Source organism: Oncorhynchus masou, chromosome 28 (assembly GCF_036934945.1).
Source record: "Oncorhynchus masou masou isolate Uvic2021 chromosome 28, UVic_Omas_1.1, whole genome shotgun sequence".
NCBI lineage: Eukaryota > Metazoa > Chordata > Actinopteri > Salmoniformes > Salmonidae > Oncorhynchus > Oncorhynchus masou.
This window is the reverse complement of record NC_088239.1, coordinates 52,733,559-52,751,498: the sequence shown is the minus strand read 5'-3', so window position 1 is coordinate 52,751,498 and position 17,940 is coordinate 52,733,559. Positions and strand designations below refer to the sequence as shown.

General features: G+C 42.3%; 1 protein-coding gene across 2 annotated transcripts in view; it reads left to right on the top strand.

Moving 5' to 3' along the window:
- The window catches only part of LOC135517890 (small conductance calcium-activated potassium channel protein 2-like), a 32,370-nt gene that overhangs the window by 11,976 nt on the left and 2,454 nt on the right, over nt 1–17,940 (top strand). Inside the window, exons 3-8 of one of the 2 annotated variants that reach the window (XM_064942569.1) lie at nt 3,930–4,348; nt 4,731–4,872; nt 5,502–5,612; nt 5,810–5,937; nt 9,285–9,293; nt 12,609–12,714. In XM_064942569.1, coding sequence (XP_064798641.1) covers nt 3,930–4,348; nt 4,731–4,872; nt 5,502–5,612; nt 5,810–5,937; nt 9,285–9,293; nt 12,609–12,714 — 915 coding nt within the window. The remainder of the gene's footprint in view (nt 1–3,929; nt 4,349–4,730; nt 4,873–5,501; nt 5,613–5,809; nt 5,938–9,284; nt 9,294–12,608; nt 12,715–17,940) is intronic. The other variant, XM_064942568.1, reaches the window with a different exon arrangement.

Here is a 17,940-nt window from a genome sequence, read left to right as displayed (position 1 = left end):
GTGTGCCTGTGGGATTGGAAGGCTGTAGTATGTGCATTGCTAGCCTGGTATCAACTGATAACCGTCAGTTTGGTATACTTTTGCAGAAAGATATGCATCACGAGAGGTGACGCATAAATCAATACATTGCATTCAAGGCAAAAAAAGTCTGTGAGTGTATATGTTTGTCTGTCTGTGAGTCTTTCACGAACTTACCCATTGTGGCTTTATCACCAACTTTCTTTTAACTTGAATGGAATGTATTGACTGATGCGTCAATGCCCTTGACGCACATCTAGAGGTGGAGGTGGGAGAGAGGAGGGAGGGAGAGGAATATAAAGAGAGATGAGAGGAGGGGGAGAGAGGGAAAGAAGGAGGGAGAGAAAGAGAAGGGGGTGCATGAGGGAGCGGGAGAGAGGGGGTGAATAAGGGAGTGGGAAGAGAGGAGGGAGAAAGAGAGATAGAGAGAGAGAGACAGAGACATGTCTGTCTGTGAGTTTATCTGCCTGCCTGCCTGCCTGCCTGCCTGCCTGCCTGCCTGCCTGCCTGTTTTTCACCATTTCACCCAATGCAGCTTTATCAGCAAATTTTGAATGTAATGTATTGACTCAAGGGTAATGTCTCGTGATGCATATCAGTTTGTATCACAAGACGTTGGTGGCACTATAGCGCAATTTCCAGGTGTCCATTTGTTATTTTCAGGGTGTCGTAGATCTAAAGATGTGAAATTAAAGCTTTCTTTGGTAGTGGGAAATATATACAGTGGGGCAAAAAAGTATTTCGTCAGCCACCAGTTGTGCAAGTTCTCCCACTTAAAAATATGAGAGAGGCCTGTAATTTTCATCATAGGTACACTTCAACTATGACAGACAAAATGAGAGAGAAAAAATCCAGAAAATCGCATTGTAGGATTTTTTTATGAATTTATTTGCAAATTATGGTGGAAAATAAGTATTTGGTCAATAACAAAAGTTTATCTCAATACTTTGTTATATACCCTTTGTTGGCAATGACAGAGGTCAAACGTTTCTAGAAGTCTTCACAAGGTTTTCACACACTGTTGCTAGTATTTTGGCCCATTCCTCCATGCAGATCTCCTCTAGAGCAGTGATGTTTTGGGGCTGTTGCTGGGCAACACAGACTTTCAACTCCCTCCAAAGATTTTCCATAGGGTTGAGATCTGGAGACTAGCTAGGCTACTCCAGGACCTTCTTACGAAGCCACTCCTTCATTGCCCAGGCGGTGTGTTTGGGATCATTGTCATGCTGAAAGACCCAGCCACGTTTCATCTTCAAAGCCCTTGCTGATGGAAGGAGGTTTTCACTCAAAATCTCACGATACATGGTCCCATTCATTCTTTCCTTTACACAGATCAGTCGTTCTGGTCCCTTTGCAGAAAAACAGCCCCAAAGCATGATGTTTCCACCCCCATGCTTCACAGTAGGTATGGTGTTCTTTGGATGCAACTCAGCATTCTTTGTCCTCCAAACACGACGAGTTGAGTTTTTACCAAAAAGTTCTATTATGGTTTCATCTGAACATATGACATTCTCCAAATCTTCTTCTGGATCATCCAAATGCTCTCTAGCAAACTTCAGACGGGCCTGGACATGTACTGGCTTAAGCAGGGGAACACGTCTGCCACTGCAGGATTTGAGTCCCTGGCGGCGTAGTGTGTTACTGATGGTAGGCTTTGTTACTTTGGTCCCAGCTCTCTGCAGGTCATTCACTAGGTCCCCCCGTGTGGTTCTGGGATTTTTGCTCACTGTTCTTGTGATCATTTTGACCCCACGGGGTGAGATCTTGCGTGGAGCCCCAGATCGAGGGAGATTATCAGTGGTCTTGTATGTCTTCCATTTCCTAAAAATTGCTCCCACAGTTGATTTCTTCAAACCAAGCTGCCCACCTATTGCAGATTCAGTCTTCCCAGCCTGGTGCAGGTCTACAATTTTGTTTCTGGTGTCTTTTGACAGCTCTTTGGTCTTGGCCATAGTGGAGTTTGGAGTGTGACTGTTTGAGGTTGTGGACAGGTGTATTTTATACTGATAACAAGTTCAAACAGGTGCCATTAATACAGGTAACGAGTGGAGGACAGAGGAGCCTTTTAAAGAAGACGATACAGGTCTGTGAGAGCCAGAAATCTTGCTTGTTTGTAGGTGACCAAATACTTATTTTCCACCATAATTTGCAAATAAATTCATAAAAAATCCTACAAATGTGATTTTCTGTATTTTCTTTTCTCATTTTGTCTGTCATAGTTTAAGTGTACCTATGATGAAAATTACAGGCCTCTCTCATCTTTTTAAGTGGGAGAACTTACACAATTGGTGGCTGACTAAATACTTTTTTGCCCCACTGTATCAATTTCAATGATTCAAGATTTAGTCATGTATTATCGCTAAATATATGATCTAGGTCATTGATGCCATTATGCTTTGAGGAATGGGACAGCATTTTTTTCTCTAATGAGGATCCTAGAGTTGTACTAAATGGGGGTGAGTTGGCAGGATGTCAAGTCATAATGTCTGACTTATTTATCTCCCAAGTTTTTGTGCTCATAGAGAAATCTGAATTATTAAACGTTCTGGTGTTTTGACTGATCTGCTAACATATTTGGCTGATATGTGATAGATTTCAGACTTCTCATTTTGTTTGAGATTAATTGATCTTGAATATTTCATTTTCTTTCATTCTTATTCAGAGGTTTAGACAGTGGGGTAGACAGTAGGAGCCATGGGAAGCACATACTTTACAGGACCAATTACAAAAACTCAAACAGAACTGTTGTTTGAAAAAGTCAGACAAAAGACCAAAAACAGATTTGCATAATCATGTTCCCCACACACTGGAGGGACAGATATCTCTAGATGCAGCGCCAATAATTTAAGCATCATTGGATTGCTTCGGTTAAAATGTGTTAAATTTCCCTTTATATTGAATGGCTGAGGTCACGGTGAATATTGCTCTGAAATTTGATGACGGCAACATTTTGTGAAGTATCTCCCACCAGTTGTGGCAGCCCATATACAACCCATAGACCTTGAGGTGATTGAGTGCAGGAGGGAGCGGCTGAGGTGGACTATCGGTATTGCGTGTCAGAGAGGGGAATGATTTGACAACTGTAGAGAGGAAGCTAACGTTGCTCGATTTCATTTAGTCTGCAATCCATCTGCAGAGGAGTATGCCGGGTGCAAGGGAGGAAGCCATCTCTAGAGACAGAGGGTAGTAGTTTATCTGTAGATCATAAACACAGTCAGATAGAGCACTTTGATTGAATTACACTGAGGGGTGTATTTGGTCTGTCGGTAGGGGACGAGGCCAATGAGGGCATCAGTTCAGGGTGGATGGAAGCATTGAGCAATAAACTGCGGGACTGGTGGATAGCTTTAGACTGGAGTGAGAGAGATGAAAGGTGTTTATGAGGAGAAAAAGTGGAAAGGAGTGGAGGCCAATGAGGAAAGGAGATGGAGAGGAGGTGTACAGCACAGCTGAGTGTGGATAGAGGAGGATAGGATAGAGGAGAGTCATTAAAGGTAGTGAAATCAGTCCACATCAAAGCCCACAGTGGAGTGGCCTACCTTCTGCTCCGTGGCCAGGCGATAAGAGACCTATGCTAATGTGGGAGGTGGCAGATGTTCTCATCAGTTTAATGCTTTGAAGTCGGAAATGTTAGCCACATGCAGGAGGTCCCATAGACTTCCGTGACAGAACAGTGTGAAGAGTGTAGCGAACGCTAACAGTTAATAATTGGAATCACTGAACGGCAATCAGTCAGAAACCTGAGTTCATTCATTTCCATTGATTGAGTGTGCTCGTAATGGTTATAATTTTTTTTTTAATCAATTTAGAAGGATGCCATAAGGATTCAAATGCAAGGCTGCATTTAACCAGAGCTAGTTCAGTAACCTCCATCTGCTTCCCTCTCCCTCTCCATCCATGTTGTTATTCAGTTATTCATGGTAGACAATGCAGCAGATGACTGGAGGATAGCCATGACCTACGAGCGCATCTTCTTCATCTGCCTGGAGATCCTGGTGTGCGCCATCCACCCCATCCCAGGGAACTACACCTTCACCTGGACAGCACGCCTGGCCTTCTCCTACACCCCGTCCAAGACGGACGCGGACGTGGACATCATCCTGTCCATCCCCATGTTCTTGCGGCTGTATCTCATCGCCCGCGTCATGCTGCTCCACAGCAAGCTCTTCACAGACGCCTCGTCCCGCAGTATCGGGGCGCTCAACAAAATCAACTTCAACACACGCTTCGTCATGAAGACCCTGATGACCATCTGCCCTGGCACCGTGTTGCTGGTCTTTACCATCTCGTTGTGGATCATCGCTGCGTGGACCGTGAGGGCCTGCGAGAGGTCTGGACCTGCTGCCCTATCGCTGTCACGCTATGCTGCACAAAGCACTGCATGAAACATAAATAAGACACCATGGTTTGGTCAGGGGGAACAGGCGTTAACTCGTTGTGCATCCTACTGGAGGCTTACATCCAGATATAGTGCTCCCTCCTCACATTCCCAGCCATACCACCATTTTTGTATGCAGATCTTCTGCTTGGGAATGTCAAGGGATAGACAATTATGGCCCATAGTTTACGTCTTGTTAGGCGACAGGAGAATCTGTTTATACTTTATTTATATTGCACATGAATGAGGCATGGATGTACTGTACGTATGATGTATAAGACGTGTAAGTATTTGGCAAGCTGACTCCAGGCTGACTCTATAACTTCCATTCCAGATACCATGACAACATGGACATAACCAGCAACTTCCTAGGAGCCATGTGGTTGATCTCAATCACTTTTCTAACCATTGGATATGGGGACATGGTTCCCAACACTTACTGTGGAAAAGGAGTCTGTCTCCTCACTGGTATTATGGTGAGCCCTACACTCTTACAAAAAAAGGTGCTATTTAAAACCTAAAATAAATATTCAGCTGACCCAATAGGAGAACCCTTTGAAGGAACCTTTTTGGTTCCAGGAAGAACCCTTTTGGGTTTCATGTAGAATCCTTTCCACGGAGGGTTCTACAGATGTCAGATCTTAATTTGACCCTTTTTGTCGCGGGAGAAAAATAAACCTGCACTAATAAACCTGCACTAATTTTCAGGTACTCGCAAGGCTCAACTGAATTTCCTGATGCAGCAGGAAAATTCTCTGCGCCAAAAGAGTGATTAAGTTAAGATCCGACATCTGTACATGGAACACAAAAGGGTTCTCCTATAGGGACGTTTATTGCAGAAATTATATTACATTCTCATGCCACTGCGGCTCTCTTTTTCAGTGCTGCTTATGAGGTATTTAAAAAAAAAATCTAGCCCTTGGGTATCTGACTTTTTTTTTATAAACGGACAATATATATTTTTTAAATCTCCGGTGGTTTGATTTGAGAATCGTTTTTTAAGCATCATTTCCTAATATTATGCTTCTAAAAGTAGATTACATCTTTTTAAACGGACACAATAAAGTCGACCTCTATAACGGTGTCTGTCTGTTGTTCCTCCCAGGGAGCCGGCTGCACAGCCTTGGTAGTGGCTGTGGTTGCAAAGAAACTGGAGTTAACCAAAGCTGAAAAACATGTTCATAATTTTATGATGGACACCCAGCTGACAAAAAGAGTAAGTAAATATGTTACTTGCATGTCGTTTTATATTTTTAAATTGTAAAGAATAATCTCAGCTGCCCCGTTTCCCTATTGTGCAGCATTTCAGGAAGACCAAGCATGGTTGAACATGGCTACAGTATGCTTTCCATTACATTAGGAGTATTTTATTTACCATGAACGGTGTTTCTAACCCTACTCTTTGTGTGTCAGGTGAAAAACACTGCTGCAAATGTACTCAGGGAGACGTGGCTCATCTACAAGAACACCAAACTGGTGAGGAAGATGGACCATGCCAGAGTCAGGAAGCACCAGAGGAAATTCCTCCAAGCCATTCATCAGTAGGTACCCTGCCTAAAACTCTGCTCCGGACAGTGTGGTAAATACATATTTCACCTTGGTATCTGCAGTCTCACACTTTCTCATACCATACAGTATCAAAGATGAGAATACGAACCTGAGAGCTGAATTGTTTGACACCTGTAGCCCAAATCTATATTTACAATGTGGAATATTTACAGTTTGTTTATTTTTTCTTGCTCATTTCACTCCATTGTTTTGTAATATTGATAAGTTGGATGGGTGTCAGGAAGTATTTAGTTCCAAAGCATGTCAGTTGTGCCCTCTTAACAGCTCAGAGGTCAATACTGTGGGATATCTCAATGGCAGTTACACAAATTATGCAGATGATATGCAAATCGAAAGGATTTACTTCTGTTTTGAGAAATAATGAATTATAGAAACAGTTATGCTATATGAGCATGCACAAACATTTCCAGAAACCCTCATAGGCCAATGATCTAACTTTAAAGTTGACTTGGTAGTAAGATCGTTCTGATGCTAACTGATAAACTCAATATCATCATGTAGTGGTGTTATATTGGTGTTACTGTGCTACTGCAAAGTGGTAGGCTATAATTGCAAAGTAGTCATTCAATCTTTTTTATTGAAAGCAATTTACTTACGAGATCAGGAGAATGTAAAATGACTGGGAGATCTTTCTCAATTGCTGATAACTTATCTGCACTTAATTACTAGTTGTCTAATCTGGTATCTTCAAAGCAACTGTAAACCATGACAGATGTGCTGGGAAGGGCCCAGACCCTTTTTTACCATAACCTAAACTATTCATGATAAACTCTTGAGGACCATTTTCACTCCCCTGCCTTCTCAGCGCTGACAGTAAAACCTCTCGATCTTTCTCTCGCTCCCTCTTCCCTCCCCCTTTATCTCATCCTGAATCACCATGATGTTAGGAACTGCCTGTTCTATTGCTTGTCAAGATGACTGTGAGTGTCTTTGTTGTGTACCTAAAGTCTAAGTCAAATATCATGCTGACCTCTGGTCCTATCTAACCTCTGAGTTGTTCCTTTAGCGTGTATCCTTATGATTAGCCAGTCTACCTGTCAGGTAGTTTCTTAGACAGTCTACAGGGAGAATGCAAGTGCTCTCTATCTCTAAAACCCTATTGATTTTCATGTCCTCTCCTCTTGGTGTACCGAAGCTGTCTTATAAGCCTAAGCCTACTTCTAACACTGTATTTCCCCCCTTTTAACTAGGCAACTGACTATCATATCAAACGCAATGATATATTTATCCTCTTTGAGATCAGATTTGGTTTACATTACTATGATGACTAGGGTCTGATTGTAATCATATGTTATAGTGAAAATGTTCTCTTGTTTGATATATTTTCTGTGTTGTGATGCGTTTTCTGTGTGTTAACGGGTCTGTGTGGTCTCCTGTGTGGAGCTTTTAATTTGCTCATGATTCGTTTCTTCGTGCATCATTCACCATGATGACATTAAGAGTTTCGATTTTTGAAAGGGATTACAGGTAGAGAGTATTGGCTGCTTCTGCTGCAACCCCCATCCAAAATGCGACTGTTTTATAGGCTTCTGTCATAGTTTCGCAGGCAGAGGTACTATGTCTTTTATAGCTGAATTCAGGCTATTTGTGGTAATGACAGCATATCATGTCATCCTCCTCTTCTCTAGGATGAGCTAATAATGGGAAACCCTCAGAGCTTTGGCAGAATCTCCACAGGACCAGATTCAGTTGTAAAACGCCACATCCACCACTTTGTTCAAGGGCATGCCCATCTCCCCTTTTATACAGGCTCAGTAAGCTGTATGAAGAGGGAGTGGGTCTTAGCAGAGGAGTTGGGGTTCAGAAAGCACCTCCTGGTGTGTGTTAAGTGATGCCTGTGGCCTCAGCTGCAGGGTTCAGCTCCAAGTGTGGGCTGCCTGGGAGGATGTACATACACACTGTGTGTTGGGAGGAGTCAGTGGCCACAGAGAAGGTGTGCCTGGGAGCATGCTCATCCCTCAAATGGAGCTGTATTGCATTAGTGGAAACCAAGAATGTTCTCAGGGCAGGTCTGCCAGTGTTGACTAGCAGAAGCTACTTTTCTAGCAGGCTCGGATAATTAATGTGTTGGTTAGGAAAATTAACGTGGCAGGTTAGGAGAATTAGGTTAGGGTTAGGAAAATAATTAGGATTAGCTAAAATTGTCCCTGATGCAACGCGAACATACCTAGCTACAACCAAGCCTGTCCTGAGAACAGTCTTGGTTTGCTCTAATGCGATGCTGCTCAAGTGGAGGGCTGGAGAGGGGTCAGTGACCTGTCTTGAACCAATAGTGGTGGGAAAGTATAAATAATCCCTATGCTTCCTCCTCTGGCCTGAGCCATATCAATCACCCTGTAAGATCCTCCACCAATAGCATTTAGGAGGCAGGTCCGAGGGGAGGAGGAGGTAACTTTGTTCTTTTTCCATGATCTCTGCAGTGTTCCTGGTGAAAACCAAGATAAATGTTAGCTAGAGAACGTGTCAGACTGCCACGGCTGTCTGTCTGGTCATTGGTTCGCTCAGTGAGGCTGGTCTGACAGTGCTGCATGTCTGATAAACTGGGCCGGTCTGTAGGGGAGGATGAGGACAGGACCTCGGGGAGTAGCTACCAGATCAGAATAATGTGACAGGAATATTGAAGTCTTAAACCCCATGATTCCTTTGTTATCTGTGGTGAGGTATAGCTGTGGGGTAAAAAGATACTGCTGCCACCCGAGAGGCGCAGTGGTCTAAGGCTGTGCCACTAGAGATCCTGGTTTGAGTCCAGGCTCTGTCGCAGCCGGCCGCGACCCGGAGACCGATGGGGTGGTGCACAATAGGCCCAGCATAGTCCGGGTTAGGGGAGGGTTTGGCCGGCAGAGATGTTCTTGTCCCATTGTGCACTAGCAACTCCTGTGGCGGGTCGGGCGCAATGCACGCTGACACGGTCGCCAGGTGTAAGGTGTTTTCTCCGACACATTGGTGCGGCTGGTTAAGCGGACAGTGAGTCTTGGCTGGGTTGTGTTTTGGAGGACGCACGGCTCTCGATCTTCACATCTCCCGAGTCCGTACAGGAGTTGCAGCAATGGGACAAGACTGTAACTACCAATTGGATACCACGAAATTGGTGAGAAAAAGGGGCAAAAAAACAACAAAAAAAGATGCTGCTCATAGTGATGATGTTATTAAGTGGATGTTAGTGTTGTTGTTATTCAAAATGGCAGCAGTGGGATTCAGGTTGCAGTACCCAGGCGTGAACTGGAGACTGATCCTGCCATCTGGACGCATTTATCTGATGTTGTAATAATTCATTTGTCTATTTTATGTTTCCTTTTTTTCCCGTTTGTGTCGGCAATAGAGCTCGAAAGTAAGTCTTCGCCTCACATGTAGATACAGAAATGTTGTGTGCATGCAAATGAGAGCTTGCTTTTTTTGACTCAGTGATGTGAGAAAAATTACACTCCTTCATTTGATAAGTGAAATTCATATCATAGCTTCACATTTTGATTTCCCATCGAGTAATGATTGATCACACAATGGCACATAATGTACATTTGTCAGGAACACTATATTTCATTTTATATAGTTACACAACACCGTTAAAAGATTTGTATTTGTCTTTTAGATCATTACCTGAACAACATGAGGATTTGGCCAAAATAAGTTAATAGGATGAACTAGTGACTAGCCTACAAAAACTCAGCATGGTATATTTAGACAAGCAAGACCTCTCGATCAATTCCGCCCTACTTTTCTTCTGTCAAAGCGTTACACATCTGCCAATTTAACATCAATGCTAATGTTCCCATATATCTTCCTTTGATGAATTTCAATTATGGGTGATGGAGGGTGTTATTCTTTCCATTGTTGCATGAATGTGAAGAGAATTTGATATTTAATCAGAAAGCAAGCCACTGATTAAACTCCAATAAACTGTGCTTTCATGAACCGAAGGATGACCGCTAGTGCTTGAGGAGAGGAGAGGCTTGCTGTAATAACTACAGAATAGAATCAGGTCAATGTTTACTCCCCCTATTAATCTGCCTTGGCTACATTAACTAGGGCTTGGGGTCATCTTTCGCCTTGTGAAACCATTGTGACGTCTGCTACAGTTGCATTCCCTCCATTTCTCTCTTGGATGACTGGTAGCAACAAAGACAGTGGCCATTATGAATGCGCCAGTAGAATTCACAGATTTATTGAACCTTTATTTACCCAGTTAGTTTTATTGAGATAAAATCTATTTATCAACAGAGACCTGGTATGTAGCTCATAGCTGCACCGAGGTAGACACACTCTCCTTAGTCTAGTGTAATGGCCTTAGTTTATCACATTGGTGTGACCCATTTGTCTAGCTACAACTAGCATGATGCATGTACACAGCCAGATGTTTTACAATATGTTGGAGGAGATGAGAAGATTATTTGGCAGGCACACAGACCATCCTCTGTATAATGCAGTTTGACAGTCCCCTGGAGGCTGCGCCTATCCAGGAGGCAGGGATAGAGGCAGGAGGGAGGTTGATGTACAGAAGGAAGTGGGACAGGAAGCAGCATGCGTCCGTTAGCTTGGTAACTCAGTGGAGGTGTGAGACAGGGACACGACCTTAGAGGGGAAGGTCAGGTTAAGCCTCCGGGATCTTGTCCTGCTTTAAAGATATTGTGCTGTAACTGACACAGCATGAATCCCAGTAGTCAGGCAGACACAGCCGGGGGCAGGGCAGAGTCGGGCTGCAGAACGGCCTGTCCATTACACTGAAGACCATTTAGGATCAGTCTTTTCACAGCGAGGTAAACAGGGGTCATGACAAAGAGAGCATCCCAGAGAAAATCTATGGTGCAGCACTACTGAGATTGCCTTAAAGAATTCAAAAGGGCATTGAAAAGCTTAGCATAGCTGTTTTCCCCCTGATGAATAGCAAAGCAGTTAAGCACCAATTGAAAGACCAGGACCGCACAGGAACACTGAATCACAGAAGGACATAGAATATTGAGCATGAGTGGGCAGGATGCTTTCACATTCTGACCCCAGCTTCCTGCCTGCCTTGTTCATCAACACCATTTGACAGCTATTGGTCATCCAACCGTGAAATGCAGAATTCTGACAAGTCTTACATCTCAACTGCACAAACATTTTAATGTTGATTCTCTCATGTCTTTCACTCTGGTACCTTTTTTCCTTTCAATTTGCCAGATTACTTGAACAATAAAAGTGCTATTTTTGCAATAACATTGGCTAGTTGTTTTAGAATGTGCTTCTTTTGGACCATACAGCTACCCCTCACTAGCTGTTGAGGCATCGTCCTTTGCCTGTAGTGTCCTTCAGTGGCTCCTGTAGTGCCCCTTGTTGCTCTAACCTGTCATCTAGCTCCACACATTTCTGCCTTTGTATTGGAATGCCTAACAATGATGCTCCATTGCATGAGACTAGATGAATCTGGGCCTATTAGCAGAGGGTCCCTGAAGACCCCTCGTGTTCTCCTCCTTGTTCTATGGTGCTGTACACCCTCAAATTCACACAGTCTAATTAGAGCCGCTAACTCAAAGCCCATCTCATCAGTTTATACAATTAGTCTGAGAGCATTGGGTTTTATCTGAAAGAAAAAGCTGGTCACAAGGGCTATGTTACTGTCATGCCTCCAGCTCACTGTGTGTGTTGGTCTCATTCTGATTTAGCATGCAAAACGGGTGGTTGCAGGGGGGGGGGGGGGGACTCTTGATATCCTGAGTACAGTTGCTGTTTTTGACTCCCCAGTGAGTGTGGGTGATAAACATTTGCTCTAGTAGCCTAATTAAACCGGAGATTTGAATTATTTAAGCCAGCTGTATGGATTAAAGCAAGTTACTAATTTCACTCTGGCTCTTGAAGAAGTGTATTTTTGTGTTTTTAACTGGTCTGCATCACCAAGACAGAAAGGCCTCATACCAGCTGGATGAGTTTCTCACTATGTAACAATGTAGCATATCACTGTTAGTAACTAGGTCATTTTACATAAGATACAGTACCAGGTGGATGTCCTCTTTGATCAATAACTGGTATACGACATAAAGCTGCAACTTTACTGTAATCGTTGTTATCCTTTTTATGATACATTTTATTCATTTTATCATTAAATTATATTTTACAATGCTGTATTTATGTTGAACAATGAATTAATACCTGCTTTTGTGTAGAGTTTGGCTATCACAGCACTTTAGTTGGAATAGCAAAGTGTTTTTCTATTTTGAGAATGAAAATGATTTTACTTGAAGGTGGATTAAATCATTCACGAGAATCAAACAGAGAAACGTCTTCCAGGTGTTTGGATGAAGCTTTCAGCATGTGTATAAATGTTTGCTATGGTTAGAAAACCAGGTCCCGCGACTTATGATAGTTTATATACTGCATTAATCGTTTATTTCAGCTAAATCCCATTGCAACAGATTGTATCTACCTAGTTGAGCCCTTGTATATGTCTTTGTTTCTAGAGTTCAGGGGCTGGAGATTGACTGCAGTAATAGACACATTCTCCTCTCTGGCAGCTTCTCCACTCTGTGGTCTTCACTTGCATGCAGTCAATCAAACTGTCTGAAACCAATCCTGCATTCTCTACACACATCCTGTGCATGTCCTAGGAGTGAGTGCTCTCTGTGTGTATTCCTTCTGTGTGCACAGATCTGTTAAACCCATCTTTACCGAATAGATACATTTATTGGGTTCTGAATGGTCTTCTGTTCAGATTGAGAAGTGTTAAAATGGAGCAACGCAAGCTGAATGACCAAGCAAACTCACTAGTGGACCTTGCAAAGGTAAGCTGGACTGACAAACGTCACATATTCCAGTTTATTTTGGTTGTGAAGTTTGGTTGTGCATTTGGATTGATCTCTATCTAACCCACTTTTTGATTTGAAGGATTCCATGTGATACATGTGATATCAATGCATTGGGGGAATTAATAACACATTTTCATACAAACAAACAAAGTCTACAGGTGTCAAATAAACAGACTTTCCATATGAATGTTAAGAAGAACCAGTTGTGTAATGTCATTGAAAGAAAATAAGATGCATTATATTTCTACTTCTTGAACTGGGTGCAGGACAGCCTGGTCCCAGATCTGTTTGTGCTCTTGCCAACTCATTGGCATGACAATGAGTGACAAGGAGTTGGCATGATAGCACATTAAACAGACTGGCTCTCAGGCTAGATGCAGGAATGTTGTTGGTGGAAACATACAGTATCTTGGTTTCAAAGATTATAGAACGATATACATACTGTGGAAAGGGGGGGGGGAATCCCTATGGGAACCCTCCAATGTAAATTCCTTGTGCATTTGTACATGTCAAAATGAATAATGAAAATGAACTACATGTAAAACTGCACATTTTTGCATGTCAAAATAACTTCCCAGAGGGAACCTGGTTTCATCAGGTTCCCTCCATTTCCACCCCTTGTTGTAGGTGAAAACCTACAGTATCTTTGTTTTAAAGATTATATAAAGGAATACATATTATTTTATGAGATCAGGATACCCATCCTGATAGGTACGTCAAACTAATTTACCTTTAGGTTTGGTTTCCCAGACTTAGATTAAGCCTAGTCCTGGATTAAAAAGCATGGTCAAGGAGAGTCTTGAAATGGCTTTTTAGTCCAGGAGTTTTCTTAATCGGTGTCTGGGAAACAACCCTTTGATGGTATTGAACACATTGCAATCTTTCAGCAAATCTCTCTTTGGTGGTGATCTTGTGATAACAGACGTTGACACACCTTAGGGAAAGACTAGGCAGAGAGCTAGCCTGACGCAACAAAAAAATACAGTATACTAACCTGGAAAGGGAGACACGCTGTGAGTCTGATGTGAGGATTCAGCCAGAAACAATGACAGAGGAAGTGAGAGAGAGAGGACTGACATTCAAATGTCCACCACGGTCAAATTGGTTTCAGGCCACCATGCCACAATATACATTAGTTAGCTAATATCACCCTATCACAGAGTGCTATGAAGGCTCACAGTGAGTTAGGAGAGGGTTAAGATTGGGGAAGATAACGAGTACAGCCCATTCGGCCATCTTTAATCAATGTCATAAGTGGCTCTCGCCATCAGAGGGCAGCATAGCATTAATCATCACAGAACATGAGCTCCCCGTAGATAGATGGAGATGTATAATGGAACTTAAAATAACTTTGGCAGCTGCATAGTCTTTGCAAAGCTATGAGAAATCCCTCACATAGCAGTGGTTTCCCTACAGTTGTATCAATTTCGGGCACAACATAAAGCAGTTGGGGCTCCCGAGTGGCGCAGCGGTCAAAGGCACTACGTCGCAGTGCTTGAGGCGCCACTACAGACACCCTGGTTCAAATCCAAGCTGTATCACAGCCAACTGATTGGGAGTCCCGTAGGGTGGTGCAGAATTGGCCCAGCGTCATGGGTTTTGCTGATGTAGGCTGTCATTGAAATAAGAGTTTGTTCTTAACTGACTTGCCTAAATAAATAAATATATTAAGACAAGATACATTAATAGTGTGGTAGGTCTACAATTACAGTATCCTAAACACTTTTTTTCAGCATTTGTCCTCAAACTGAATTACCATTTCATTAATGAAAATGCAGGATATTTATTTATTACATTTTATTTACATTTTCTACACTTTGATTTACGGAGTCAGTTGGTAGTCATTATAATTTCAGCTACTTGGGGTTTTGGGTATACATTGGGTTAAAGGCCTATGTATACCCACACGTCCAGCTTCCTGGACCCAGTGTCGGCTAAATCTGGGTCAGTGAAATCAGCCCACAATTGCACAAGCATTTTTGTGCCTCAATTGAATATACTTACAGTCCCAGTCTACCCTTCAATGAGTTCTGGTCATATTTTATTAGTGTTATATTATAAAGATTTAATGCATTCCCAGTTTAATTAGCTTATGATTAACAGAGGCATACTCTTGACTCAGTTAATCTACAGTTGAAGTTGTAAGTTTGCATACACTTAGGTTGAAGTCATTAAAACTCGTTTTTCAACCACTCCACAAATTTCTTGTTAAACAAACTATAGTTTTGGCAAGTCGGTTAGGACATCTACTTTGTGCATGACACAAGTCATTTTTCCTACAATTGTTTACAGACAGATTATTTCACTTATAATTCACTGTATCACAATTCCAGTGGGTCAGAAGTTTACATACACTAAGTTGACTGTGCCTTTAAACAGCTTGGAAAATTCCAGAAAATTATGTCATGGCTTTAGAAGCTTCTGATAGGCTAATTGACATCATTTGAGTCAATTGGAGGTGTACCTGTGGATGTATTTCAAGGCCTACCTTAAAACTCAGTGCCTCTTTGCATGACATCATGGGAAAATCAACAGAAATCAGCCAAGATTGCAGAAAAACAATTGTAGACCTCCACAAGTCTGGTTCATCCTTGGGAGCAATTTCCAAATGCCTGAAGGTACCACATTCATCTGCACAAACAATAGTACGCAAGTATGAACACCATGGGACCACGCAGCCGTCATACCGCTCAAGAAGGAGACGTGTTCTGTCTCCTAGAGATGAGCGTACTTTGGTGTGAAAAGTGCAAATCAATCCCAGACCAACAGCGAAGAACCTTGTTAAGATGCTGGAGGAAACAGGTACAAAAGTATCTATATTCACAGTCAAAAGAGTCCTATAGCGACATAACCTGAAAGGCCGCTCAGCAAGGAAGAAGCCACTGCTCCAAAACCCTCCATAAAAAAGCCAGACTACAGTTTGCAACTGCAGATGGGGACAAAGATCATACTTTTTGGAGAAATGTCCTCTGGTCTGATGAAACAAAAATAGAACTGTTTGGCCATAATGACCATCGTTATTTTGGGAGGAAAAGGGGAGGCTTGCAATCCGAAGAACATCATCCCAACCGTGAAGCACGGGGGTGGCAGCATTGTGTTGTGGAGGTGCTTTGCTGCAGGAGGGTCTGGTGCACTTCACAAAATAGATGCCATCATGAGGTAGGAAAATTATGTGGATATATTGAAGCAACATCTCAAGACATCAGTCAGGAAGTTAAAGCTTGGTCGCAAATGGGTCTTCCAAATGTACAATGACCCCAAGCATACTTCCAAAGTTGTGGCAAAATGGCTTAAGGACAACAAAGTCAAGGTATTGGAGTGGCCATCACAAAGCCCTGACCTCAATCCTATAGAAAATGTGTGGACAGAACTGAAAATGCGTGTGCGAGCAAAGAGGCCTACAAACCTGACTCAGCTACACCAGCTCTGTCAGGAGGAATGGGCCAAAATTCACCCAACTTATTGTGGGAAGCGTGTAGAAGGCAACCCAAAACGTTTGACCCAAGTTAAACAATTTAAAGGAAATGCTACCAAATACTAATTGAGTTTATGTAAACTTCTGACCCACTGGGAATGTGAGTTAAGAAATAATAGCTGAAATGAATCATTCTTTCTGCTATTATTTTGACATTTCACATTCTTAAAATAAAGTGGTGAACTTAACTGACCTAAGACAGGGAAGTTTTACTAGGATTAAATGTCAGGAATTGTGAAACTGAGTTTAAATGTATTTGGCTAAGGTGTATGTAAACTTCCGACTTCTACTGTATGTGTCTATCCACAATTCACTTCAATTCACAGAGAGAGGCTCAGATTGGTTTTGGCAGGGCAATAACTCTAAATGTTGCATTTTGCTGTCGCCTCAAGGTCCCATCCTTATTTTCATGAATTCATAGGCAACCATAAAATTGGTTCCTCATTTCATGGGCTATACATCAAGGTTTCCGATATAGATTTAATCTCTCTCAGCATATCAATTCTAAATTCCTTGATCATCTGTGGAAAATTATTTTCTTTTAAAACATCATAGGACGTGATGAGTTGTTGTGGTGGTGATGCAACCTAGCGAAACGTTATCTGCCTCAGTTGGAGTGTCAGTGGTGAATAGCTGTCAGTGTTGTTTTGGTCCTCAGTGGATCACTGTGATTCTAAACAAGCCACCCAACCCATTATTCCTGCCCCAAATGAGAAAAGGACAAGATGAATGATGGATGGCATTGGCCACAGGCTGGCAGTGATTACTTTCATAGTGAACATTAGCTCGGTACACAGCAGCCCTCACTCCCACTCTCCAGCCCCCACAGAACTGGATATCTCACTGTTTGATAACATGCCATGTCTCGAGAGGAAGAAGATCAACTTCCTGGCGCAGAAGTTAGTAAGTGTATACAGCAGAATTTCTCTGCAAGTTATCAATTCATATTTGATTTGCTTATCTTCAGCATCTGGTTTTCCCACTGGGCACAGACATCCATTCAACGTCTATTCCACGTTCATTCAACATATTTTCATTGAGATGACATGGACACAACGTTGATTCAACCAGTGTGTGCCCAGTGGGTTGTTTGTTGTGATGATGAACCTCTGTAAAATGTTAATTAGGCTACCCGTGTCCAGACACACTATTTGTTATATTATGTTGATCTGTCTCTGTCTACATTGACTCAGCTGTGCGTTTCTAACACTTTTTATCACAGTGAATAATCATTTTGTTTTGGAGGGCACTTTAAGATTGTTCTCTTTTCAACAGTCACCGAGACAGTTGTGTTGTATCCCTTTTGTCTGAGAATAGCTGTAGACTGAGTTCAGTTCTGACAGGAGTGCAAACTCATAGCCTGTAAAATCAACATCTCCAGTGAACAGTTTAGTGTTGTAGTGGGAAACAGTAGCATGATTAGATACTTAGAATGATGCAACCCATGATCAAATGAATCACAAGCTGTATCTAGTTAGTAGTATCAATTTCATGCTCTCTCTCTTCTCAGCTGAGCGGCAACTCCTAACTTCCATTTCAGTAAAATTTTCACTTAGCCTTTTGACATCAATGCATGACTAAGTGAAAATTTGACTAAGTCAGGATTTGCCCCTCAATTGTCTCAAATGCACTGTTGCCATGTGTGTCTGTCTATGTGTATTCTTGTGATGTCTTTGTTTTGTTCTCTTCGTCGCTGCTGTCTTCGCCTCTGGACAGATCGTCATTGT